Raw genomic sequence first — 27242 nt, 5'->3', positions numbered from 1 at the left:
GAGGTCCCCTGTGGCATCGCATCTGTTAAATTCATACACTGGTATTTCAGGCCTGGATTTGATTTATCTTTTCAAAAAGGAGGACTAACCATGGACGATGCTAAGAGCGCACATTGTGAAACACTACAAATTAATCTTAGGTCAGCTGCGCACCAGGGGCTGCAGTGTCATCTTTGGTTTGCACCCACATGGCCCTCATGGCCCATCACCCTCTGCGCTCCCAGCAGAGCAGGGGGTGGGGAGGGGGTGGGGGCACAGAGGGGCCAGGACAGGACGGGAACTAACCCTGCCGGCTCTGGGCTGCAGCGAGTTTGGCCACCTCTGCTCATCCCACTTCAGAAGGTGGCTCACACCACATGGATCACCACAGCTATTTTAAGTGGGCTCTGGAAAGCCCAGGGCTTGATCACTTTGAGCTGAGGCTTTGAGTATCCCTGAGGCAGTCGGCTCTGGTCCTCAGGGTGGGCGGCCTCACATCACAGAGGGGCCGGCACGTGGGGACTGGGCTGGCGCTCACGCCACCGGCTGGCCCGGGTCCCTGGACAGAGTGGGCAAACATTTCTCAGATTCGACTCCAGACTCAGAACTCAGGTTCAGACCAGGATGAACTGGAATCAGAACGTCCACCTCGTGTTTCATCCCCGGCCTCCCACCACCCCCGGACCACCGGTGCCTCTTGCCAAGTGGTGATCGGCAGGGCCTCCTCGGCTCCCAGAGTCTGTGTCTGGTTTAAGGCAACTGCTGCTTTCCTGTCCATTTTCTAGAGGAGACATTTAACAACACGAACGCATTCCTTCCGGCTCTTCCCGTAGTGAAACGACCATCCCGTGTTGGAGAGCCACCTTTACAAAGCAGGAGCCCGACAACATTAATGCCAGGAGATCTCAGGAAAGAGTGAGGAACAGAGAGAGAGAGCGCGCGCGCGCGAGCTGGCGGGTGAAGGCACAGATGGTGGGCGGGGAGGCAGGGTGCTCACAGCAGGCTTCAGTGGAGATGCATTAACTCCACAGAGGGATGAGGGCTTCCCACCAGTCCTGTCATGAATTATAACTGAGTACGGGAGTGAGGTCTTCGTGCCTGGCTCTCAGCAAATAGACTGTTCTATTTTCCTGCACAATCACCTTTCACCCTTGCAAACTCCAAGCACAGCAAAGCACACTGCTGATATTTAACGGTATCACAGTAGCCTTTTATGTGTCTAGGAGGCACACAAACTTAGCAGATGTGCCCAGTGGTGTAAGTCAGATAATTATAAAATTAAGTTTTGGCAGTGTGAAAAAGGAAACCTTTTACGGGCGATTCGGGTTTCCAGCGAGAGATGGTTCTCTGCCAGCTGAGGGGCCGCATCAAAGCAAGAGGAGGCCACGAAAGGAAGCTGCCAGCCTCCCAGACACACTGGGTACGAGCGAAGCTTCCCTTTTGCAGACCTTCCCCTCCGCTGACAGGAAAGCAGCTCCTGCCCGTCAGTCCCCTCGCTCACTCACTCACTCAATGAAGTTATCAATGAAGGAGGCCTGTTATTTTAGGCAGTTTAAAATTTCACCACTTTGAAAGGACTCGTTTACCCTGCCTTTCACTCCCGTTTAAAGCCTCGGAGTTGCCGTTCTAAATGACAGCACCGCGAGCACTGCTTTTAAGCGCTATTCATCTCGCCTGCCACATGGCAGGCTCTTACAGAACACACTCTCTCCAACGAGGGGCACTCACTCCTTCATAGCTGCAGGGCAGAGCCTGCTACAAGCTGTAGATTCGCTGCAAATATAACAATAAAGGATACAAATGTGAATTCCTCTTAAAATACACGCTTGGCTCTGGAGCCGCCTTGCCTTAGCAAACTCGATCAAGACTAGCCCATCCATCTTTCTCCAAATGCACAGCAACAGCTCATTTCACGCGGCCGTCCAAGGGACTGCCACGTCGATGGCTCCGAAGATGCTGGAATGAATTCTTTGCTCATTTCAGGGGATTTATAGTTGCAGCCCATGATTACCATCTCTCTCTAACTCTAATTGTCACAACAGTTGGAATATGGAAGTGGTGTTTTCCAACAGCCGGATCAAAGTTTGTAAACACAAAGGGTCTATTCTTGGCATCGAATCTCTGCTCATGGGAGGAAACGGATCCATGGATGCACCAAACATCTAAAACTGGAACACACATGGGACTTCTACATGCTTCCCTGGGATGCAGAATGTTCTAGAAAAGTGGATGTCCAGATCTCGCCAAAGGATCTGACTAAAGAGGTGCAGAGACAGAGCGCTGTCTTTATAGGACAATTGTGCTTGCAGTTTCTCGTTCCTAATGGAGGCAGATCTTCTGGTTCTGTGGCAGCAGGCTGTCTTGGCGACACAGAAGAAGGCAGGGCCAGCAAAGCCCAGCCAAAGCAGAATGTGGCAGAGGTGATGAACATTTCCAGGGGGTGGCGGGGGGGTGCAGCACTGGCCACAGTGCTCTTCGGTACACCCTAGCTGAATGCTCCATAAAGTCGCACTGATGGCAGCTCAGAGATGGCCATCTGTCGTCAACTCTGGGCCAGACAAAAAAATAATGTAATGGCAGATCGCTAACAACAGGGCTGTTGGAGGAGGGAATGAGTCCTAGAACGGGGAGGTGGTGCTCCATCTTTTAATAGCGAAACCAGCCATCGATATGAACATCAAGAAATTAATGGATGGAGAATTTTTAAAAACTGAGCTGGGGTGCTGTAGAAGCGATTCAGATGTAAATAAAGTGGGTTTAGCTTACTGCAAATACCTCTGTTGCCCTTCCTTCCTGTCATATTAACCACTTGATTCTTGAACATTAGACTAGCAGGACACATGGTGAAGCAATGAGGGCCAAATTTAGAAAAAGGTGCGCCCAGGTTGTGCCTCCAAGCGTGCCCACACAGATCAGGCATTTATTGGTACAAAACGGATAATTGAAAATGCATTTACTCATTTAGTCCAAATGGGTTCATTGTGACAATCATGCTTGTCTATCTTTCTATATGCTTGCTTAATTTCTATGCAGTTTTACTAAAACGCAAAATAAAGCTACCTCATCTTTAGATGCATTATGAATGCTATAAAACTTTAAATGCCCTTCTTTGCTCAAGAAAAACTCTAGCTTTTGTCACTGCTTAGATGATAGGAAGAGAGGAGAGGCGTAGGGAGGGAGGGAGAGAGAATGAGTAACAGTCAAACTGAGGTGAGCCGTGTCCTAATTCTTTGTCCTGTATGATTAACTTTCTGCCTTCAATGGAAAGGCCAATCAATCCTGATTGAATTATCCAATATTAACAGCTGAAAGTGATCAGAAGTAATGGTGAAAACATAGCACCAATCAATAAATCACTGCAAATGATTCGGTTCCTGGAGATCCGATCAAATAAAGGAGATAGATGAATTTAACCACTGAGCAAATTAAGTGGAAGTTGCTGTAGCACCAATTTACTTCAAAAGCCCCGAAGGCCCACAAAGCAGAGAAATAAGGCAGTGTAGAGACGGACCAGTTCCAGAACCACATGTTCACTTGACACAGCTTATTCCCTGTAGCCCCCTGAGTCTAGACGAGGTGTTTAGGGACTGCGATTTCGGCCCCAAGAACAGGAGACACACAGAGGTCCAGTGGTTCAAAGAAAATGGAGCGCTAAGGTACCAGGCACCGACCACCCAGGAACAAACAGGACGTGCGCCCCCAACACCGCCTGTCCCTGCAAGTGACCCACTCAGAAGCTGGCCATGGGCGGGCCCAGACATGGGGGTGGGCAAATCTTTCCACCCCAGGGGTCCCAAAGGGAGACCACTTGATAAGAGGCAAGGCAGGACGGGGTTCTGAGTCTTACAGTTGGAGTGGGGATAAGGAAAGACATTTCAAGGTCTTCAAAGAGCTTTAAAGGCACTTCCCATAGATGTGCTGTGAGCCGTGAGACCCACTCCGCCATGCCTCTCGTTTGCAAAAGAGAATTTCAGCCTGACTCAGAGAAAAATATGACAATGAAATAAACTAAAACAAACCTTTCCCCACCCTGCCCCCGGCCCCACCTTGCCTTACATGGAGGGGCACAAGAAAACTTTTTCTTTGGGCCACTCATTCTTAATTTGAGAGGGGGTGGGGAGAAGGGTCAGGCTGTTGTGAAATACATTTCTGAAAGCAAATATAAATGTTTAGTTTTATAGTTATATGCTAAAAAGAACAAAACAAACAAACAAAAATGGCCCAATGGAGAAACAAAACAGAAGCTCAAGACTCTTTAATCCCTTGAAAAAGATACGTGTTTAAAAATTGGAATTTTTATCTGGAAACCAATTAATATGAAACTACGGCAAGGTATGGTTAATTGGCAAATGATTCCAGTGAACTAGAACAGAGAACTAAGGAAACTTCTGACCTGTCTGGGCCTGCCCATCGCCGGCTTCCTGAGGTCAGCTTCCTGAGGTCGGTGTCAGGGAGCAGGAGAGGGTCCGGGAACCAGAGTTCACCCAGTGCCTCTTCTGTTCCACACTCTGCTCAGTATTGGCTCAAGATCGGTTACTCGAATGCACTCTCGTCAGGACCCTGGGAGTTGGGCACGATGCTTTGTTATCTCCTATGTGCCCATTTTACAGATGGTAAAACGGAGGCTTGGAGTTAATCACTCATAAGCGGCAATGCCCAGAATCAAACTCTAGTGACTGTTCTCTGCATCCCATGCCCCTTCCCTTGTACTAAGTCACCTTCGGAGAAATCAAAGCAAAACAAAATGAACAAAGTCCATAAAAACTATTTTTAAAACCCCATTCACTATCTGAGATTTTATGGATGGCTAAGCGTCCCACATCCATGGATATCAGAATCAGATCTCTCCATCCTTCAAAACCAGCCTGAATGCTCCCTCATGATGGCTTTCTCGATTCGCCCAGCTAGAGAATAGACATCGTCTCTTGGAATACTTAGAAAAATCCATTACCTACTGCCTCATGTGATAGTTCATCATATGCAAACCTTAACTTTTCGAGTAGACTGTAAATATATATTTCTAGTTATTTTTGATATGTCAGAGAGAATTCGGAACTACAGTGAATTTTAAAAGGGAATGATATTATATTTTTATGAATCTTTTAAATTAATAAACATATCTTCTAATCTAATAATGGCACAGGGATAACAGCAGTCTATTGTGTGGCATTTGTGACTTGTGCATTGACAAAGACCCTTAAACGCCGCATCGTGCATTACTTGATACTTTGAGGCACGGGTTTGTGTAACCATTATTAAAAGGCTAGTTTAGGTAAGTAGCTTAGTTATTAGTAAGGGAGCCAGTCCGCCATGCGGCAGCCACATCTCAGAGCTGCAGTGTTGCCCTGTACCTCCCATCCCATGTGCTGTAATTCATTGCTCTTTCTGGAATATGAGCATAAAACTTGAGTAACAGTTAAGCTGTGGTGTGAAAAACATGCCTCAACATCAGGCTGATTTGGTGGGAAAGTGATCTGAGAAGAAAACCAAATAGCCGTGGAGAAAATTACATATTTAAACTTCAGTGACTTCTGAAAGTCTTGGTGTACCCCTCCGAATGTCAAATTACGACTCTGTTTTGTATGTGAAAAGTACTGCATCCATGAATTAACCGAGGGAAGGCCAAGTGTCAAAATGATCTTGACTCACAAGGAACTGAAATGCCAAGATCTCAGAGCCTTGGGTGCCTCCAGGCCGGTTCCCTCTCTTCCCACTGCTGGAATTCCCTCTATTCAATGCATAACATGATGCCTGAGGGAACTTTCTAGGGGACACACTGGAAGAGGGTGATTTGATCACTGCCATCGAAGTGCTGTTTTTCTAGAAGCACCAATTAAACAGTAATTACTGTCTTGAAAGAAAGTGGCCTATTCAACAGAATTTTTACAAACACACCATTTGCCCACACCTGTATAAACCACTTTGGATACAAATATGCATTGTAGGATATTATTCTTGGACCACACTCTCCTCCTCTCAAAGCAGCTTCCTTCAGCTCTGCAGAAAACATTTTGAGGTCTATTAGGAAAACATGTGAAACATTCAACATATTCATTCGCTTTTAAAATAACAAAATGTTCATTTAGTTCAAATAATGCACTTTTATTCCAAAGCACATCTTCCCTCCCAGTGTGCTAGTTGGCCTTTGAAGTATATTGGGATTCCTTGTAAGAACGGGGGGAAAACTCTATCAAAAGTAAAAGATGATATCCTGCCAAGAGTTAGACACACACACCTCTGGAGTGGCATTTAGAGCTTTTGGTCAGGAAGGTTTAGAAGTCCTGTGAAGACAACAGCTTCCACACTGAGAAGTCCTAGATGGAGTGTCCACAGAACAAGGTTTCATCTTGCTTAATTCTAAGAGGAATTGTGGTCAGTGATGTCAAAGGATGACACCCAAGTCTTTGATTTCCTGAAGATGCACAGTGTGGAATTATCTGAATTATAACAGGTATTAGAGTCGGTATTAATGAAAATAACACACCTCTGTGTGTGTGTGTGTGTGTGTGTGTGTGTGTGTGTGTGTGTGTAATTTTATACCCAGCAAAGCACTTCTATACTCAGAAAGATGTTTATGTGTCTTTGAGTATAGACAGTGAAAGGAACGTTAATTACTTACTGTGGTCATGAAATCACTTGTGCACCTTTCAAAGAGACAACATAGTGATGTTCCTTGCTCCTTCTGGATGCTCACCCTAAACTCACCCTATTTTTCTCACTCTGATATTAAGAGCCAAAAAAATTATATGCTTTCAAACCTCCAATCTCAAGTTCTTGGGCCTTTGGTTTATAAAATGCCTCTTGTGAAAAGTCCTTCTTTCTGAACTTCAGTGGCATTAAAAATGTGGATAAGTTTAAGGGTTATAACATGGGTCAGTTTAACAGTTTGCATTTATTTTAAACACCAAGGCGTGGGCCGCAGTGGGCTGGTAAAATGGCTTCATTTTTCTATTCTGCTCTCTTATTATTTTGGTTACGAATCTTATTTTATATTGTTACCTTAATTTCAATGGCTTCCCCCCCTTCATTCTAGAAATTAACAAAACAGAATTATTATTATTGTTTTTGTATACTTGCCATGACCCCTTTCTATGCAGAAGTCAAATAAATCAACACTTAAAAATTACATCAGTGCCTTCCTCTAAGCACAGGTGTAAAGGTAATTTGGGTAATGAAAGCAAATGCACGGGACTGCGAACTCCGAGATTTAAATCATGAAAATCAAAAAGCTCTCAAAACTAGAAGAAGTAAAGTTAACTCTGACCCATTTTTCTTACTGTATTGGAACTAAAAGCCACTGTTACTGCTGGGGATTTTAGAAAACAGGCCTAGATGGATATTTCAATGACGGTGGCTATTAGCTTTGTAATAATCATCACATATTAACTATAAATACTGTTTTTATCAAAGGAATGATGTTCACATTGGGCCTGAGAATTCACATCAAGGCCAAACATGTATGATTCTGGGTCACGGAAATGGAAAAATTAGGCGTACAGCTTCGGATTATGAAAGAAATTGTATTTTGGTCTGGATCACAATTTGAATGAATGAGTCAGAAATGTTTTGAGAGACATTTGGCCTCATAAGGTCTTACAGACTCAAAGAGTTGTGTGCTCTGTACTATATCTTCTATACCAGCGGTTCTCAAAGTGAGGCTTGGGGACCTCTAGGGGTCTCTAGATCCTTTCAGGGAGTCTGTTAGGTCAGCACTATTTTCATAATGACATTAAGACACCGTTTGCCTTCTACACCCTCATTATCTCATGAGATGAGCCTACAGTGGCGTTTTCTAGAGGTTACGGGACGTGCGAAGGTACTGTTTCTCAGACAGTTAATAGAATCGCAAGCTTGTGTATTCCCGCATTTAAAATGTTTCTCAGTTTCGATTTCTAATATGGAAAATAAATATCAGTAGATAACCCACATAAATCAAAGCTCTTTGTGGTCCTCAGTAAGTTTTACATGTAAAGGCATTCTGAGATCAAAGAGGTGAGAACCACAGTCTATACTAACGGTAGGAAAGCGCGACTTCTGTATGTTCCATGAAACCCAAAATACACCGCAAAAGAAACCTGGAGTCCTGAAGGGTGAGTTTAACCGCTTAGTTTCGTCTGCTCGCAGTGGGCCTCAGGCCACCACCGCCACAGTGCGGCGTTCTTTCAGTGAAAGACACCAAAGTTGCCACCAGCTCAGTAGCATTAGAATCTACTAATACAGTACAAAAGTGAATTTGTTGCAAACTTTTTTTAAAGAACATTAGATAGAAGCCAGTCTCTTCAGAATCTCTACAACTTTGATTTTAAGCTATGATGAATTCTGCTTCACAGCTTACATACTAGTTACCAGCATCATTTAGGTGCGCTGGCCAAATCCTCTACACTCTTAACAACCCAAATAACTTATTTTTCCACACCTATTGGAAAAAAACGCTGTATTTTTTAACAGAAATTTAGGTTATTTTAATAAAACACACTTTCAAACATTAGTCTAATTCAGTCTATCTTCTGATTTAATTCACAAACAGATGTGACAGAGCAGAATTCTTTTTAGAAGTGATAAAAAGTAATATAGCAATTTTAACTTTGGTGCATTGACATATTATAACATAAATTAAATGGAATTACCCATTTTTTCATATATTTTTTATTATACTTCCTTAATTTGCTATTTGTTCACTGATAGGATGACAATGGAGATGATAAACTGTAAACTCCTTATTTTGAAACATAATTCACACAAGTACGGTCTCCCCAGAGCCTGAGGAGGCACAAAGCTGTCCCGAGGTCCTCAGTGTGGGTGGGGAGATGAAAGGGTAGGTAGGGCTCTGGGTCCCTTAGTCCTGCCTCAACCAGATCCATCACATCAGAGCCTCTGCTGGCTGTTTCAGGGATTCAATGCCAAAGAAAAAGAAATCACCCCTGACCCATTTTAGTCCAAATAACTTTACTGTTAATAATGATGCTCATGATAATGAAATAATTTTGAATTCCAGTCCATTCTCCTCCAAGGGTACCAACAAGATTGAACAAAAACATGTTACTCTTACATCACTTCATCAGAAAAATGAAGATACATATTAGACCCATTTTTCAGATGAAGTAATGGGGAAAAAAAGTTATTTTCCTTTTAAAATAAATGACATTTCTGGGGTAGGATCCAGGTCTCTGACTCATACCAGTCTATTGCTAAGAATAATCAAAACAACCAAAGATTTACACTGTATGTAGAGTGTACACCTTATATTCAGACCTGTTATTTCATTTTTACCTAACCACAGCCCTGTAAGTGGTACATTTGTCTACCATTTCTTCACATTTGAAGTTCAGAAACATCATGGATCCAGTGCCCAGTCACACATCTAGCAAGCAGGGCACTCAAGGCTAACGCCAATGTCTTTGGGTCCAAAATTCGCAACTATAAGGCTGTCACTAAGTGACAATCATTCTATTCCGCTAAGTGGAATAAACATACCAGACAAGAGTATAGCTTCTTTCTTCTCTTCCCTTCTCCCTTCCAATTTTAAGCCCCTCAGGACAACAATAACCTGGACATCCATCCAGCCTGGAGCCCGTTGGGAACAGAGCATGAATAAAACAGGATTTGGGAGAACGGGCCATGACAAGCGAGGTGAATGATCCCACAGTCCAATAAACCTGACCCCTAAGTCTATCACACTGGGTCAGAAGGTCCAATTATAGGTCTGTTCTAGTTCTTTTTATGATTGACAGCAGCCAGAGGCAAAATTACTTTGGTGTCTGTTAATCCAGCCTCTAATTTTCCCTTTGCCCCAGTCCACACAAAGCATCGTGGTGGCCCAGGGTGAGCGATACTGTGAATCCAGATTTAAAATGCCCTTGTTTCCTATAAGAAGAGCAACCGCGTTCGACTCCAGCCCTCCTCGTGGGAACGTTACCTGTAGCTCTGTTTGGAAGAAGAACTTCTGTGGACACTGTGTGCAGTCATAGATCTTGTCTTCTTGTCCGTGGGCAGAAAAGATATGCTGCTGCAACTTGTTGGCTTGAACAAACACTGAAATGGTAAAGGAAGAGCGAACTCGGGGTTATTTTCTTTCCGAAATGCCCTCGGACTCCTCGTGAACAGCTGCAGATGGAGCGGAAGGAACGGCACGCCTCCTGGGTGTGACCGCTGCTGGGGACCTGGCGGAGCCGGGTCACTGGCGCTCAGGGCCGGGTCTCCGGCTTTTGTTAAGATGCGCTCTACCGAGCACCTGATTCAACCTAAACAGCTCCAAAGTAAAGGTTTTTTGAGGCCCTGCTCACTATAAATCTTTTAAAACTAAAGCTGAAAACTGTCAAATGCACGGCACTCTCTAAACAGAAATGACACTTACTTCTCAGCAACCCACAGGTTAAGAAATCATAGTTGCCCAAACCCTGTTTATTGTGTTTGCCTTAAGTTATAGCCAGCAAACAGCTCTCTATTTAAATGTGTTAATGCTAAAAATTATATCCCACAGCTACTCTGGGGCACTGTCTCTAAATGTGAAACAGAACGGCAGGTAAATTCTCTTTGGATACTTTAAGATCAACTCAGCCTACACACTGAATGCAAGGGTTTCAATAATATAAACATGTTCAATTTTAATGACTACAAAACAAGGCCCTAAGACTGTGTAACAGTTTACCTAGGAGACATACTATTAATAATTAAATTGTATATGCCAGAGGCAGTGTTTGGGTTGGCAGAACTGACTTCTGATGGATGCCTGGTGCACTGTGACCTAAAAAAGTTTGCATCTACAATATTAATCTGTATAGGCAGAGAAAGGGTTTATTAAAGATGCTGGCATTTGACTTTAACTCTAATCATTAAAATTATTCTAATTGCCAGCCAACCTAAAATATCAGAATATTGTTCTTGTGAGTCATACATTTTAATCGTATTTCTCATTACCTTAAAAAGCCACTCAGATTTCCTCTTCCACCTAACATGCTTTATATTGGAAGGGGTTTTGTTTGTTTGTTTGTTTAACTGTTATTTCTAAAATTACTTCAAGACACACTAAAACAAGTCAGGTCTGTCAGCACAGAAAATGCAGGCTGTTCATGATTAATGCATTTTTGTCTCTTACCTACACTGACCAAAAGGATTGGGGTTTTATACTGATTTGCAACAAATCTCCATCTAATTTAGCGTATTTTATGAGGCTCCTGGCCACAACGTGAAAGGACTGTTTTATCAGGGGTCTTAATCATGAGGCGATCCATGACCCAGGCTGCCTTATGAAGACTTACTGCGAGCTTTTATAAAGAACCCAGACTCCTGACTCACTGTATCTTAGGATAAATAGTACGCTATGATAAAAACATAACAATATATTTTTTTAACTACAAATTTGGAAGAATCAAAAAGGAGTCCTAAAAGAAGGAGTGGCTGATGGGATTATTGAATGAAGGAGCCTCACAGGCAAACGGTAAAGGCAGAGCGTCAACATACTTGGGAACTACTTGTGCTATGTGTGCAGCGGACACGGCCTCTCTTTTTGTTACAGGACAGAAATCCACAGGCTGAATGCAGTGAAGGCTAATAACCAACGCTGTGGAATTTGGCTCTGCAAACCAAGAAGTCAATCTTGAGAGGAGGATATATTTTTGTTTTGTTTCGCTTTGCTTTTTCTGACAAGTAAGAAGGAAACATATACTTGAGGGATTTGACCAACAAGTCTAAGACACAGGCAACGTGATCACAAAGGATTTTCCAAGATAACTTTGTCATTGTTGCAGAAGCAGCAGAAACATGTGTGATCATATTTCAACCCCATGGGATTCAAACTGTAGTTCTGATTTGCTTTTTTTTTTTTTTTTGCTGCTGAAAACTAAAATGCTGCACCCTCTAATAAGAGTTTCTTCTTAACAGTGTAAATTTATGTCAACCTCTACTTTAAAAATCCAGTGTCATCAGAAGTGAAGGTCTCCTCTCATCTGTTCATCTAATCTGTTTTCTAGTTCAAAGGATTCGGGGGAAGGTTTTAATAATGTCTTTATATTTTGTATGGGGAATGTTATAACTCTGCATGCTTAAATCACGGGCGTGTGTTGACAACACGGCTGTACTTTTAGTCCAGGGTCTATGATGGAAAAGCAGACTTCGCCTTGGTAACCTTTTAACATCGAGAGGAGAACAGTGAACGAAACACGGATGTTGTTTTGCAAATGGAAAAGTGCAGACTTCTGAGAAAACCTGAAATGCCATTTGTTCATCCTGACAGTTAACCTTCCTGACCTTTTGAGCCTGTGAAGTAGGCTGCAATCAATAATGCTAATCAGCAGAAATCAAACATCTTCTCCCCAAACTGAAGTCAGATGAGGGAAAGGCCATAGCAGTGGGAAGGATGTCTTGGTGGGACAGACATGATGTGGCCCAGAAAGTCTCCAGAGTCTTCCTGAAATAAACTTCCTACCTGTAAAGCAGACGGGACACTTGAAGGTGCCGCCCATCCCTTCGAAGCTGTGCTCGATCAGGTGACACTGGAGTTTGGCAGGGGAGTCGAAGGTCTGGCTGCAGAGCTTGCATTCATGGTTCAGTCCTTCATCTGTGAAGGCAAACACGTGAGGAGAAAGCTGAAACCCTTACATCGTGGACAGACCCAGAGTTAACTATCATTGCAGACAGTAAACTTTTTCCAGCCCCAAATATAAATGTGAAGTAGTAGATGTGGTTTCTGGTTATTTCACATTATTTATGAATTTGTATCAACTGAAAACATTTCTGGAATTTAAAATCCAACCATAATCACAATGCAGGTTTTATCTTGGGGTAATGCATTTTATTAAGTTTTTAAAATATAATTGATAGACCAATAGTGAGGCATCCCCTTGTCTCTAACTAGCAAGATTTTATGGGCTGTGTATTTCCAAAGCCCTAAAATAAAGGACCCATAGAAAAATAAGCAGCTTCTTCCCTGGGCTGCTCCTCGGGTTTGTCTAGAAGGTTCTAGAGGCTTCTATTTCTAGCCTAATGTTTTCTCATTGATCCAGACTTTCTTTTTCTACTTCCAAGATATTCTGGCAATTTTGAAACATTACTAATGCTTACAGTATCCTAAGAATGCTGTTTTTTTCCTTCCCATCCCCCATATCTTCTCAGATCATTGCTCCTTTTACTTTGTAAGACAGTTTCAATTTTACCCCCAGATCTAGACTCTGCCTTTCTCCAAAAGCACTTTCACGAGCTCCAGGCTTACTTTTGACTAGTCTTGGGTTTTTCTCTGATATTTTAGGAATAAGATGGTAGGAAAATATTTTGGTGTAATAATGATTGCTATATAAAATAAAGAGTGTGTGTTATAGACGGAAACCATTATTTTTATGTTTTTTCTACATGAAAATGTTTATGAAATTACAAACTTAAGGATTATTCTAACTGGTTTCAATTATAAGAAATGAAAGCCAGTAGCACTAGAATGAACAACCTAACACTTCGTTGGTGCTTACTGTGTTCCAGACGCTGTTGTTGTAAGTGCTCACAGATACGAATTCATTTAATTTAACATCAACTATTGTTACTCCCATTTTACAGATAAGAAAAATGAGGCCCACAGAGTTGAAGTGACTTCGCTCTGAGTCACAGGAGCAATACTTGGTGGAACCAGAACTTAAACCCAGGCAGCCTGGACTCAGGGGCCATGATCTTGGCAGATACGCCACAGTAATACACCAGCTATTCCCAAGACTCTCATTAGGAAAAGTAAAGGGTAAGACGTTGCAACTTAGCCTGAAATGTTATCAAGTTATACTTTTATCTTCTCTTATCTGCAATGAGTAAAAATGCTACTAAGGGAAATTTGTGTCCGATATTCTGGGTCTAGGGAATAAAAGAAATAGTCACACCGTGGGGGTGGCGAGTCTATACTCCAAAGTTATTTGTTTTTATTCAACACAGCATGCATGGAGAAGTCCTTCACCAGTTGATATGACTGGCAACACAAAGGCCCAATTACAAAGTGAATTATTATTAGCCAACTAGGAGTGAAATCACTCTATTTGTATTCCTAATCTTTCTTCTCACACAAGTATGAGTCTTTAGAAGCAGAGGACTGGAATTTGTAAAAAAGAGAAGCAAAGCACTAATTAAGCCACCCAGTACTGTCTGCATTTCACAGGAGATAAAAACCTGCTCTGTATTTGGGTGGCACAGTAAATTCCTTGATTATAATCATGTAAGAAGGAGTTTAATTGTGCACACTGACACGACGAGGGGCTATACAGAAAGCTTTAGGGATTATATAAGATCAAGCGGTTTTCATCTGTGCCTTTCTCTCTCTTTCTTAATCCTAAAGGCACCAACATTTCCCCAAATTTTGGATATTAAGTAATATAAGAAACACTAGTATTGTAGGGAATTGGGTTGGAAAGCTAATCATCAAAGATACTTGCCAAGTTTAAATGTCTTTTGTTTCCTCAGTGCTGTATTCCTTTAGTGTGGTAGTAAGAAGGTGACTAAGAGCGCTAACTTCATCTTTAAATTATGTTTTCTGCCCAAGAAGCGAGACGTGGTCTGTGGGTGTGAGAAGGTATACCCATTTATTTCAGAATTCTTAAACTCGCGATATTTGCCTGGCGAGTTTTCTTGGGGCTCATGAAACAGCTTGACTGGTACATGAGCGTAATGTAAATTATGCCAAGTAAGGATGGTCGTTAATGTGACATTGCCTTTCTCGACTAGGAGTATTTTGTTTGGAAAAATAATAGAAGGGACAATAAATAAGACACATGCATATGAGCACAAGAAGAATGTCCCCATCGATTTTTATTTATTTCCTGTCCAAAGAACAGGGAAGTTCCATCACAAAATGTTAAGCAATCCAAATTTAGTCCAGTGAATTCACAAAAAGGTGACACACACTCATAATGTATTTACGCAGTAGTAGTGCAGATGGATTTTTCATGAATTCCACCCTTTGTGAGGGCACTGACAGCGGTGATCATGGCATTCCACATTTTCAGAGCTCTTTCTAGTTTAAAAGTGCAGTGTAATGTTGAAAAAAACAAGTTGGAAGTTCTACCTGCCTTTTATTTCTAAGTTGCAGTGGAGGTTTTTTCCAACAAATAATTTGTCCTAGTTACTGGAGTAGGATAGAAACCCTAGCTGGATGATTACCCATCAAGTAACAGACAAGCAGAGCCAAGATGCTCCAACCTAGACATGAATGAACCCACCCACGTCTCTCGCATTAACTTCGCTGCTCATCCCCCCATGTTCACACTTGCCCACCACCACAGGGTCAAATGATGACGAATGAGAGGGATGGGGGACCCAAAACAGTTTTACAACTGGTTAATACAATTCACTTCGTCCCTTTTTTTTTTTCATTGAAGAAGAGGGGTAGAGAATCATGGCAAACTAATAAAACTTATTTATAATAAGAATTTCAGAAGTTTGTCCTCAGTCTTGGTTTAACTCGGATAGCATTCATTCTATACTTGAATTGTGTGGTTCAGGGCAGTGTCTTAATTTTCAAAGAATTTTGAAAACACCCTTAGTCCCTGGGGGAGCCAGCTGAGTTCAGCCCTGTTTCCTTCCAAAACTGAGCTTCTCTCCTTCCCGTTTGGTGGAAGGTCAAGAATAGTGCAGAGTAACCATCTATGTGCATGAGGTGGCGCTATCAACACCTCCAGTTTCTGGTCAATTTAAACCTTACACTCAAGGACTTCGCCTACAAAGCCACAACTTTCACCTTGTTTCCTAAAGGTGCCAAAAGCTTAAAAAATTCAATCAAAGTAACCATTACTACTCTCCAGAAAGGTAGCAGCTGACAGTAATTGGTTAATACAGTCTGACTCATTTATTAACAAGAGATTCTGAGTCAACTGATTTAATAACCATTACAATATTCCATTAAGAATGTAACAGGCTAGTGCAGCCCTACTTTTTATTAAGAGTTATAGGTGGCATCTACGGATGAAACTTCTAGATTTTTCTTCTTCTCTTTTGCTTCTCTATATTCTTCAGATTTTCTACAATAAGCATGATTTGCCTTTATAGGTTACTTTGAAAATTAAAGAATAGAAAACCACTACACCTTTTCTATACCTTACTAATAAAGATTGATTACAGCACTTATATTTTGGGTGCCAAAAAGTAAGACAGAAAATGAGCAATATTATGGAGTATAGAAAAACTGATTCTGAACATTAGACTGAAAAGTATTCTGGCCAAATGCATGTGAAAGCAGAAATTAGCACAGGGAAAGGGAGAGAGAAACATCACAGTGCATATTAATCAATTCAATGAGAAGAATATGCGGCTTTCAGTTTAAACCTGTATCCTTCCAGAACAAACAGAAACCCCCTCTCTCTCGTATACCAGAGCAGGGGAGCACGCACATGGCCAGCACCGGGGTCCAGTGTCAGGAAAGGCAAGAGGGAAGCTCTTACCGCTGAGAACGTCTTGGCAGCCAGCGACTTCCTGTCCTGGTCAGCCACTTTAAAGCATGATCAGCAATGGCTTGGGTATAATTGAGAAATAATTTCACGTGTATGTCAATTTCAGCTAAAATAATTATTTCATTTGTTAATCTTCATTTAAGTGTGAACATAAATGTAAACAGGAATCAAATCTACATAGAAGAGACTGATGCTAACGTAAATATTTACTCCAATATTAAATGTTTCAAAGGGAAGAGTCTGAATACATAATTGCAATACAACCTCATTGCCTTAGTAGGGAACGTGAGAACCATTTGCTACAATCAGGTGCTAGAAGAACAAAATCTGTTTGTCTAAGGCCAGTTCAAGGGGGAATGATTATTTCTGTCTCTCCAATTTATAAAACCTTGATGAACACAACTATCAATCAGCCAGTTTTGTAACTGAAAAAAGTAATTGTTACCATTTGGGTGCCCAAACACAACCCACGTTCTAAGCTCCAACATGGCAACTGTTAACTGAATACAAGACACTGACATTTCACTATAAGCTTTAAACAAGAGAAACCCTTTAAGCAGCCTCCAGACTGTGTCCCATGTTTATACTCCTTTTCCTTCAATAAAAACAAAAACCTTGAGCAGCTACAAGCAAATGTTCAGTGGTTGACTTACATGCAGCTGTTATCCCAGGAATCACTGGGGGACCCCTAATATCATCTGATCAACACTGCAGCCATTACTGAGGACCAATTTGTAACAGTTTATAAGTAGAACTCCTTCTCTCATTTACCCTGGAGACTGGCCAGAAGGTTCCTCCAGCTTCTTCCACTGCATAAATCTATAGGCTAAAGTCCAAAGATATAAACCTCTCCTGGTGCATCATCACGTGGCAGGGGCCAGACTTAAAAGCTCTGATGTGAGTGAGAGTAAACTCTGCCCTCGGAATCCAAGCAGAGGAATCCAATGCCCTGCAGTTGTAATTTTTCCAGTTCGAATGTGTGTACCACTATATCCTTATATATATTTTTAAATCCAAGGAAACTATGCCCTAAACCAATTCCCAACCCCCAACCCTTTACTTCGCTTCTCCTCTTCCCTGAGTTAATTTCCAAGCACACATTTATAAGCTAGGGGTCTGAGGAGTAACAAAGAAAAGCCGCATATGACAAAACTCACCCCTCGGCTACGCTGGCTCACCCTAGAAACTAGGAGTAGAAAAATAGGCAGACTGTACTGTAATTTGCCATGCACACAGCATCACATCTTTCTAGGTCCATAGCGCTCGGGTCACCATAATTTGTTGCGTTCTATGCGGCACATATTTCACAACTGTAATGTAAACACACCGAGGTGCTGATTTGGCAATGGAGAATATTACTCAGCCCTCCAAGTCTGCCGGTAGATTAGTCATTAAGCCCCCAAAGTAAAAAAAAAAAAAAAAAAAAAAAGCAGCATTGGCGAGTACTGAACACCGTGTGAACCTTCTCCTTACACGAGCTGAAAAGTTCTGCCCTATCCTTTTCCACAGTGCGACGTGAAAATGAATGTTGCCTGAAGACTGACAGAGCACCTTCTTGGATTTTGCTCACTGGCAATATGGGAAAGTCTGGCACTGTCAGTATTTCTGTGCCACACAGGAGAGGGGTATGAGGTTACAAGCATGAGACTCCCATTAAGAGACAAAGGGCACTGGGAATTCTAAGAGTCAGTGAGCACCAGGCACCTCAGCTTTGACTATCCACGCACAAAGTGCCTAACCCTTGGGCATGTCAAGGAAAGCAAAATGATAAACAGCCCACGTATCTCAGCCAGAATCTTACTTCAAGGAGACCTACAGGGTGCAGGTCTGCACTGAACTCAGTTACTACCTGCTTCTGGCCAATGGTCTAAAGGCTAGGATGCTTTTGGACTTTATAAGCAGAGCCACTGACACTGACACGGTTATTTCCTGTCTTGAACTTCTCATTATCAGCAGGGCTGGAGCAGGAAATGATTCAGCTGGGGTAGGCTGCATTGTACCCAGCAGATTTTAAAGAGCCCAGGGGCTGCCTAGAGCCCCATAAACACCAGCAGCTTGGAAACTAGCAGGAGGTCCAGGTGGGCTGGGATGGGAGAGGCAGGCAGTGGGATTTTAGATGCTCTGAGATGCAATATCGTCCAGTTCCTTGGCTATTATTATCAGTTGTGGGGAACGGCTATTAGAATATTCTGTTGTAGGAGAAAACACTGGAATGCTGTTCAAATAGTACACAATAAAACAAACAACCCACTAAAAAGGTGGCTTCCTTCCACCTGTGGGGACTTAGTAGCGATACTTTGGCCCAAGTTTGGAATTAGGGCTGAGAACACAGACTAAACACGCCTTTCAGACCTGAGCTACAGGGACGTAGGCACCCTCAGGTCTGCACCCTTTTCTTTACTTTTCTAATCTAAACATGGGCCCCCTGGCTGGAGTCTCAGAGTATGTTTGATACAATGCTGGCAAGCAGCTTTAAAGGCAAAACTTTGGGATTCGAATATATTTATTAAAAACACCTCAAACATCAGGTTTTGGAAAGGCTCTGATAAAATCCCAATGAGCTCCCCTCACCCCATCCCCCAAGGAAAAAGTTCTCAACCAAGAAAAGAAGAAAGTACTACATGTTTCTTAGTTAAAACTACTGCTCGCTCTGGAAAAGCGAGGGCGGGGAACGGGGCGGGGGTGAGGATGGAGACCAACCAGTCTGACATAGTCTCTAGTTCTGTTTAGAAATTAGGGTTACTTGGGCGGACGGTACAGCTCAGTGGTGGAGAGCACGCTTAGCATGAAGGGAATCCTGGGTTCAATCCCCAGTGCCGCCATTAAAAAAATAATAATAAATAATAAAGCTAATTACCTCCACCCTCTACCTCCAAAAAAAAAAAAACCCAAACAAAAATTATAGATATCATTTAAAAATATATTTTAAAAAATTAGAATTGTTTTTAAAATATTAGCTTATTGTATATGACTTTGATTTTACTATATGCCACTGTATTCCACTGCAAGGGGTCCAGTTTATTTGAACAGTCCATTTCCCCCCTTACTTTGAATATATGAAAGTAAACCTTTTCTTTCATGAAGCTTTGTCACCTGATCTTTAGTGCTGCTCTGGTCTCTGCCTTGACAGAAAGTTTGTGGGCACACAAAATAGTGTAAAAAAAAATTCACATACAACACGATTGGAAATAACGTGCTCCCAATTTCCCAATTCAGTAATACGTTCCAGCTCTGGCTCTGCCTATTAGAGAGAGGCAGGTGCTGGCCCCGGACACCTTAGTACCAGGAGAGTGCCAACAACTCAGTTTGGGGTTATCATCAATTCACGCTACAAGGCAGGTCTCAGAAGGGCAAGGGCATTTATCTGTTTTGCGTATTGATGTTTGCCAAGTACCTAGAACAGTGCGTGGCTCATAGTTGAGACTCAATAATTATTATTGAATCTGTAGGAAATATGTACTTAGCTAGTCCTATCTCTAATTTCACCAGAACAAAATGCCAAGACTAACACCAAAACAATGTTTATTATTTATCATTTTACAAGTTTGCTCCAGTCCCTTGAACATTAAACCTTTTGCATGTGACAAATTTGGACTAGCCAAATTCACCTTATGCTGCTTGCCTTCATTATTTTTCAAAAGAAGACTAAAATGCTCTGGCAGATAAAGCATTGACACTGTAACTATCTTATTTGCCAGCTTATCTCTGGCAGGAAACTTATCAGTCAAAACTTATCCCTTATTTCAAGAGGAAAAGTGTTATTATGCGATTTCTGAAATAGAAAAAAAAAGAGAACCATACGAAAGAAGGGATAATTATCTTTCATTTGTCTCAAGTCATACATCCATGACCCATAGGTCACGTTTTAAGCAATTATTATTAATAGTTATGCATTCTTGTATTACGATGCTCTGTTCTTTTAACTGATTGGTTAAACCAGATATATGCATTTATTACACTTTTTGCTTAAAATTTCTCGTTTGCCATTAATTACTTGCTATTAATGCCCTCACATCAGGGGCTTTCGACACTGGTGGAAGCATAGGTGTACTATACAAAAAACCCCACACAAATTGGAGAAATTGAAAGAGGGTAGTTCATGCAGCACAGACTAAGTGTAACCTGTTTTACAGATAAATCTGTCGGGAAAACACCTTGGAGAGCCGCGAAGGTGCAGCAGTCAACAGGAATCCCGCGCAGCAGGGGCCGGCCGCGCAGGCCACGCGCCGGCCACGGCGCTCAGCATGTGTGTCTTTGTGTTCTGTGCTGAGTCTATGGCCAGAGTCGGGGCCTTTCCTTTCCTTTCCTTTTCTTTTTTTCTTATCTTCTTCTTGGCATAAAGCCACTAGTTATCTGGAGGAGAAAGTCTCTCGACATTGAAAATCTGTCTATTCTCGCTAGAAGGCATAGGTTGCTATTGCTGATGATTTAAAAACAAAAAACCAAAACCAAAACAGAAAACCCCAAATCAAACAAAAGAAACAAGGTTCACCAGCTTTGGTGACGACTGCAGATCTCAACAACCATGGGGTTTTTGGTGCCCATAGATTTAAGACGAGAAACCCTCCAGGCATTTCCAAAGCTAATTATCATTCTAAGAAACTTGTATTATTGATGACTTATGGCAAAGATGACATCTTTTCTCCTAACCCGTGGTGTTCAGGATCAGGATAAAACACCAGAGCACAAGGCTAATCTACAGTGAGGCATGAGGGTCGAAGGTGGGGGCAGTACCCTCAGATTTCCAAGGGGCCTTATCCTGCGCCCTTCACTCTGCCTGTGGCAATCCTGAGAAGGTCCTAAGCAGCAATGCAAAAAAGTCACAATACTGCACGTTATTTGCAAATGACTCACATTTTCATTGTTCTGTTGGTGTGACCTCAGAAACTTGGCCTTGAAGAATAAAAAAAAAAAAGGCAATGGTGTAATAAATGCAGTAAGATTTCTAAAACAGTTTATTGGAAATGTGCTGTGAAACTGGAATTCTTCTAATCAAACGATGCCACCCCTCAGAGAAATTTTCCTGTGCATTATTAAAGTGATAGACTGCAGTACTAGTTAGAGCTCCATAACCTTTAAATTGCCCGATTGTAATTAAGGCCACTAGTTTTATTTAGGAAGGTTCAAGGAGGCTCAATTTAAGTTGGCTTAACTAGTGTGAATTTAATGTCATGCTGCCAGAAGGCAGAGGAGCTCGCTGGCCTGGCTGTTCTGTGGCACACGCAGCTGTGGGGTCATGAATTCTAAATTAAGCCCAGATTTAAAGGAACTACAGACATCGGAAGTAGCGGAGTGTGTTCAAGTACACATCCCCATGTTTGCGTATGGACTTCATTCATTCATTCACGCATTCATTCCACCGGCAGCTTCCTAATTTGGGAACCTAAATACATCTGATTATTTGTAGTGTGAGTAGAAGGCATAATGATCAGTTTCACTGCAAGATGTGGCTTAAAGCAATGCCCAGTCTTCATTCATGATTTAAAATAAAATTGCATGTAACAGAGTTGTAAAGGCAGCAATGTTATTCACATTATCAAAGAAACTCTAGGAAGAACCATGTACAGTTAGGGACCTGAGGAGAAAATACAGGGAACAGTTGGGACAGGCCACCAAATGGAGTGCTGAAAATAATATACAAACGTCACTGGAAGAGCAGCAAATCAAGGACTGAAAATGAAAGATAAGAGAAAATGAAGGTCCTCGGCACAGGGACCAGGAGAACCGAAGGGCAGTGGCAGAAAGAAAACCCTTGAGGATCTGACCCGTGTTCAGATTCTGACTGGCTGTGAGCTCAAAAACATTCATCTCTGGATAGAATGCTGGTGATTTCCCGTAGCTCCAACGGCAATAATGACAAATGAATTTCTTCACAGCCAAGTGGCTCAAGCAGCTAACTACGTTACCACTACGTAATTAATAACAATAAGCAATTAAAGAGGACAGCGGGTTACAAATATAAGGTGTCAAAATATATTAGCAAAGAAAAAAACCTGCAACAACACACTTAAAAGAAAAAAAGTACAGTGTGTGAATCTACGTACAGTTTCTTCTTCCACACTCTATTGCCGCTGAAGCTTTTTGTGCTTGAAGAAAAATAGAGGACGACATAAAACTCCTGTAAGGTGATTAACATCCCTACAAAAACAAATAGCGCCCCCGATGCTCAGAGAAACCTGAAAAGTGATATGGGAAATGGGATTGTGAGGGCGCAGGAGAGCCGGCTGCCCACGATCTGGCTTTCTCCTTTCAATAAATACCTCCCCAAACTGTATTTGTTGGCTTAAATGTTTTCAAAGATCCCAGAACGCTGTGGTTTTGTTTTTTTTCTCCATGTAAAATGGAGGAGAAGCAATAAACTAGGAATGTATAGGAAAAAGGAAAGGGTAAATGTATATATTTGGCTAAATGCTGAAATGTTTGATAAAGGTTAGAAGGGCCTTTGGAGACAATCTAATTAACTAAAGACTTGTTGAAAAGGTGAGAAAATGGAGACTAGAGATATTAACTGATGCACCCACCATGGTAAAGCATTTGGTCATGGCCAGCACCAGAATTCAGAGTTCCTAAATTCTAGTACTGCACTGTCCCGCCAATCCCTCATTTCAAAAAAGTTTCCTCCCTCTGAACTACAGCAATTTAAGTCATCAGTTATGCAGAGCAAAAGTTCTCGTCACTCTGGATCTCTCACTGAAGTGCAAAGAGCTATTTATATTTCCACACCACCTGGTCACTCCTTGGCTCCCCAACAAGACAAAGCCTGAATGGATTCCAGGCCGCATCGTCTCCTATTCCCTGACCAACTAGGTGCGCACCATTGAGGTCTGTTGCCCTTGCAAACGCCCTCCTCTCCCTTCAGGAAGGCAGGGCCTTAGCTGATACGCAGCACCTGTTGGGAGTGGAAAGTTAAATTCCCCGTATCTCCCGATTCTGCGGAGGCTCTTGGAACACGTTCCTTGGTAAAGCGCTCTGGGCTGAGCCGTCAGTGTGAAAGGAACACTCGTGATTATACAGCTTACGACGCTGAAGGCATCACGGCTGAAGGCTGCTGCCTGCTCCCAGGGCAGTCACCAGCGATTCAGTTAAACTGTCACCTGAAACCCTGTGGAGACTGGGCTGGAGGCTCTCCTTTATGGAATCATCATTATTCAGAAACAAAGACTGATTCCTCAATTCTCTTCTGCCTGTAGCTAATTACACTTCTTTAAGTGCCTGAATCATCCCCCGATATTGTACAAAATGGAGTATTTGGGAAGAAACTGGGACTCCATGCATATCCTAAGTGTGTGGCTTACTGAAAATCCAATGCCGTACTTACGTACGGAAAACAAGTTAGTTCGATATGTTCCTAACCTACGTTTCTCTCTTGGGTATCATTCTGGACTCACCAGCACATCTAGACACTATATGCTGAAGCCAAGATGTTACTGGCATACCAATGAATCATACTCATTCTTATCTCCTCTGTCTGTTTCCTGTCAGTCAGGAGAGAGTTATTATCTACTGAGATGGAAAAAAAGAAAGAGACAAAAGGGTTGGGGGGAGTGGGAGAGGGAGGGAGGGAGGGAAGAAGGAAGGAAAGAACGAAGGAAGGAAGGACAGTTGACAGATTCACATTGTTACAAAGATTTCTGTCTTACTTCTACTGAGCTTGGAAGTACGGTGAAGAAGCAGATATTCTTAGGTGTTTTGTTAAGTCAAAAACCAAAGCTAAAGACTATGAAATGGGCCTAACAAAAACCATGGATTAGTTAATAAGTGTATCTGTTAAATGAGGAATGAGACACAATAATTAAGGATAGCAACTTTCTTGGATAGTAATTCCTTATATTACCTTCTGCAAAGCTATTAAATATTTCTAAGACTATAATGCCAAATTATAAAGATGCTTTGGGCACAATAAATTTTTAATCCTCTGTCTTTATGACAATTTTTCTAAAACCTGAACCAGCTCATTCACGGGCTGTTTTAAATATTTAAATACTGTATATTCTGTAAATATAAAGAAGGCTGATAATTTCCTAGCACAAAAGGAAATCTATTGGAAAAAAAGTCACTGAAATATCTACCAAGGGGGAGGGTATAGCTCAAGTGGTAGCGTGCATGTGCACGAGGTTCTGGGTTCAATCCCCAGTATCTCCTCTAAAAATAAATAAACCTAATTATTGCTCCCCTTGCCCTGCCAAAATAAAAACAATTAAATAATACAATAATAAGTAAATAAAATATTTTTAAAAATCTATCAGTGGCCTTACACATTTTACATATTTAAAAGCTCTGCTTTGCCCCGCTGCAGGATGGGATGCTGTCCGCATAGAATTACAATGCTGTCTTAAGCAACCTAAGCAGAAATCTGATACTCATAACTCTAAAATTTATGTCCTTTCCAAAAGCAAATCATATTTAGCACTTATCAGTTTCATCATTAGTAAAGGAAAACGTAAAATTCCAGGATGAAAGGTGACCTATTCTGATGTTTTGGCCTCCTACTCTTCCTTTGCTTCTAAAACGCAATAGCAGTGTTTGGTTTCTTAAAGACAGAGATTAGCATGAGAGTTCTGATATTTGACAATCTGGAGAAAAGTAAATACAGTGTATAATTTTGTAGGAGAATAACTGTTGGGTAAGACGGAGGCGAATAGTCTGATGTGAACCAACAATGAACAAAGTTCTCCTTTCTCTGCATACTGGAGGGAAGACAGATCAGAAGTTAACATGAGAGTGGGTAAATACAGTTAGCCTGGAATGAATGTGCAGAAAGGAGTACAGTATGTCCCTATTTTTAGCATATTTTCAACCAGTCACAATAACTGACCCTGCATAGATACTTATATTTAGAGAAAAATGCCCAGTAACAAAATAAAATTTTCTTCCTCATAATGGGAAGAGAAGTTTCCTTAATTAAATATTGGTCCAGCTACTTCAAAGAACTAAAAGTAAAACAAAGCCTCAGAGAATAAGAGTACCTATGACATTACCCTTTTGAGTGAGCTGCATTACTGATGAAGCAGTAGGCTGGCATCTCGGCCAGACCAGGCCATTCTGAGCCTTGTTACTCTACCTCATGGCACCCGCAACGCAGGTGGACACCCTCTCAAAAGGGAACAGCCTGAGAAAGGAGAACGTGGTCAGGTGACACACAGAGACAGAATCTGCATCTAGAATCTGAGCATCTCTCTTTCGAAATGAATATTAGAAAGTCTGTCTTAAAATGATAACGGCAGGGAAATTCCAAATCAAAGTAGTCAATGTGGCCTCAACTCACCCGATTAAGTCTACATATTACCTCATCTGCTGCCAAAGGTCATACTTCGTGCTCAGGCCAACACGACTTTTAAGCACAAGTTGAATGAAGCGTCTATACAATTCAGACTCAGCTTCTCTTGCCCCATCTTTTTTTTTTGAAAGCCCCATAAGAAGGAGGCTCTTGTCGGTGCTACGACGATTACAGTGGTACCTTTTCTTCATTGACCTCTCCCTGGGGATGATTATACATGTAACACCTCACTATATTTATAGTGAACTTTACAATTTTCAAAACGTGTGTGTGGTGTGGGCTTATATACCTCAATTCTCAGTTAAGCTGCTCAATAACAGGGATTAGTCCAGGTTAACCCAAATCCTAGGAAGAGTGTAACTGATTTGCTCAAAATTACGTAGGAAGTTACTGGTAGAACTGCGTTCTGATCTGTGTCTAGGCTTCAGATTATGGGGCAAGAACAATGATTACATTTCAATATGGAACCAAGTTTCCATTTGATCATCTATGGGTCCCTGTGCTCAGGAAGACGGGAGATCACCCAGCCGCTTGTGTTGATAATGTCTGTTTAGTTAAGGCAGTGATTCACAAAGGGAGGAAAAATTAGAAAAACGGACTTTCAGCTGGACCTTTCTGATCATCTGACAGGTTTATCTGAGTGCCCTTTGAAGGTTTAAGGCCAAATATATGATGCTCTTTTTTTTTTTTTTTAGATTATTACTTTTGGATTTATCAAGATTGAGTTCAAAACCTGGCATTCAAAAATTTGACTAATTCATGAAGAAATAACATATTTCAATTTTGCTGGTATGTGTAAGGAAACCGATATGAATCATTTTATTAACTAAATCTGTTTTTAAAGACCAAAAAAGTCATTATTTTCAAACTGCGTGAAGCAAGGCAGAATCATTTGTTTCCTGACAAATGGTACCAGTTACAAGGCTGTTTTCTCTTCTGCGTGTGGAGATTTTCACATAGACTGTTAAATATAACTTACTGAGTTGATCTGGAAAATACCAAGAAAACCATATACTGTACAGCTCAAATGCTTGGAGTTAACAAAAACAAACAAGCCCTCCCTGGCCCCCAGAAATGTAAATAAAAAGTTAGATTTCCCTGTACTACATTTGATTGCATTAATTGATGTTTAAAAAAAAATCCGTTGAAAATAAAGCCCAGCAGTAGCATTTTTCTTTCCTAAATCACAATAGCAGCACATTACAAACATTACCAAAAGGTCCCCTGGTACGTTTGTAAAGTTCCACTCTGGCAGTAAAATGCATCCACTGTGTGTTCTCCATTTCCATCTCTACCCTCCCAAATATGTATGAAAGCAGGTCACAAGCGCAATTAAGCCTCCCTGCGCATTGTTTAAATATTCATTTCCGATAAGACTCAGAAACTGAATGGTCAGCCACTGAATTCCTCTTAATTCAAAAAAGCAAAATCTTCTAAAACAGGGTTCAACCTCTGACAGCCGGCAGGCCATTATTACTGAGTCCAGTTTTGTAATCTGTCACGTTACCAAAATCCTGATAAATGAGGCACGCGCTCGGTGGGCATGTTAGCGAACACAGACCTCTACCAGAGGCTTC

At 41.6% G+C, this 27242-nt stretch overlaps 1 protein-coding gene across 4 annotated transcripts in view; it reads right to left on the bottom strand.

The window, feature by feature from the left end:
- The window catches only part of ZNF521 (zinc finger protein 521), a 262731-nt gene that overhangs the window by 15999 nt on the left and 219490 nt on the right, over positions 1-27242 (bottom strand). For all 4 annotated transcript variants that reach the window (XM_064481533.1, XM_031439039.2, XM_064481532.1 and 1 more), the window contains 2 exons: positions 12404-12535; positions 9896-10011 (listed from right to left, as the gene is read on the bottom strand). In XM_064481533.1, the coding sequence (XP_064337603.1) occupies positions 9896-10011; positions 12404-12535 (248 nt within the window). The remainder of the gene's footprint in view (positions 1-9895; positions 10012-12403; positions 12536-27242) is intronic.

This window comes from Camelus dromedarius, chromosome 32 (assembly GCF_036321535.1).
Source record: "Camelus dromedarius isolate mCamDro1 chromosome 32, mCamDro1.pat, whole genome shotgun sequence".
NCBI classification, from domain to species: Eukaryota; Metazoa; Chordata; class Mammalia; order Artiodactyla; family Camelidae; genus Camelus; species Camelus dromedarius.
The sequence above is the reverse complement of the archived record's forward strand: the minus strand, read 5'-3'. Positions and strand labels throughout refer to the sequence as shown.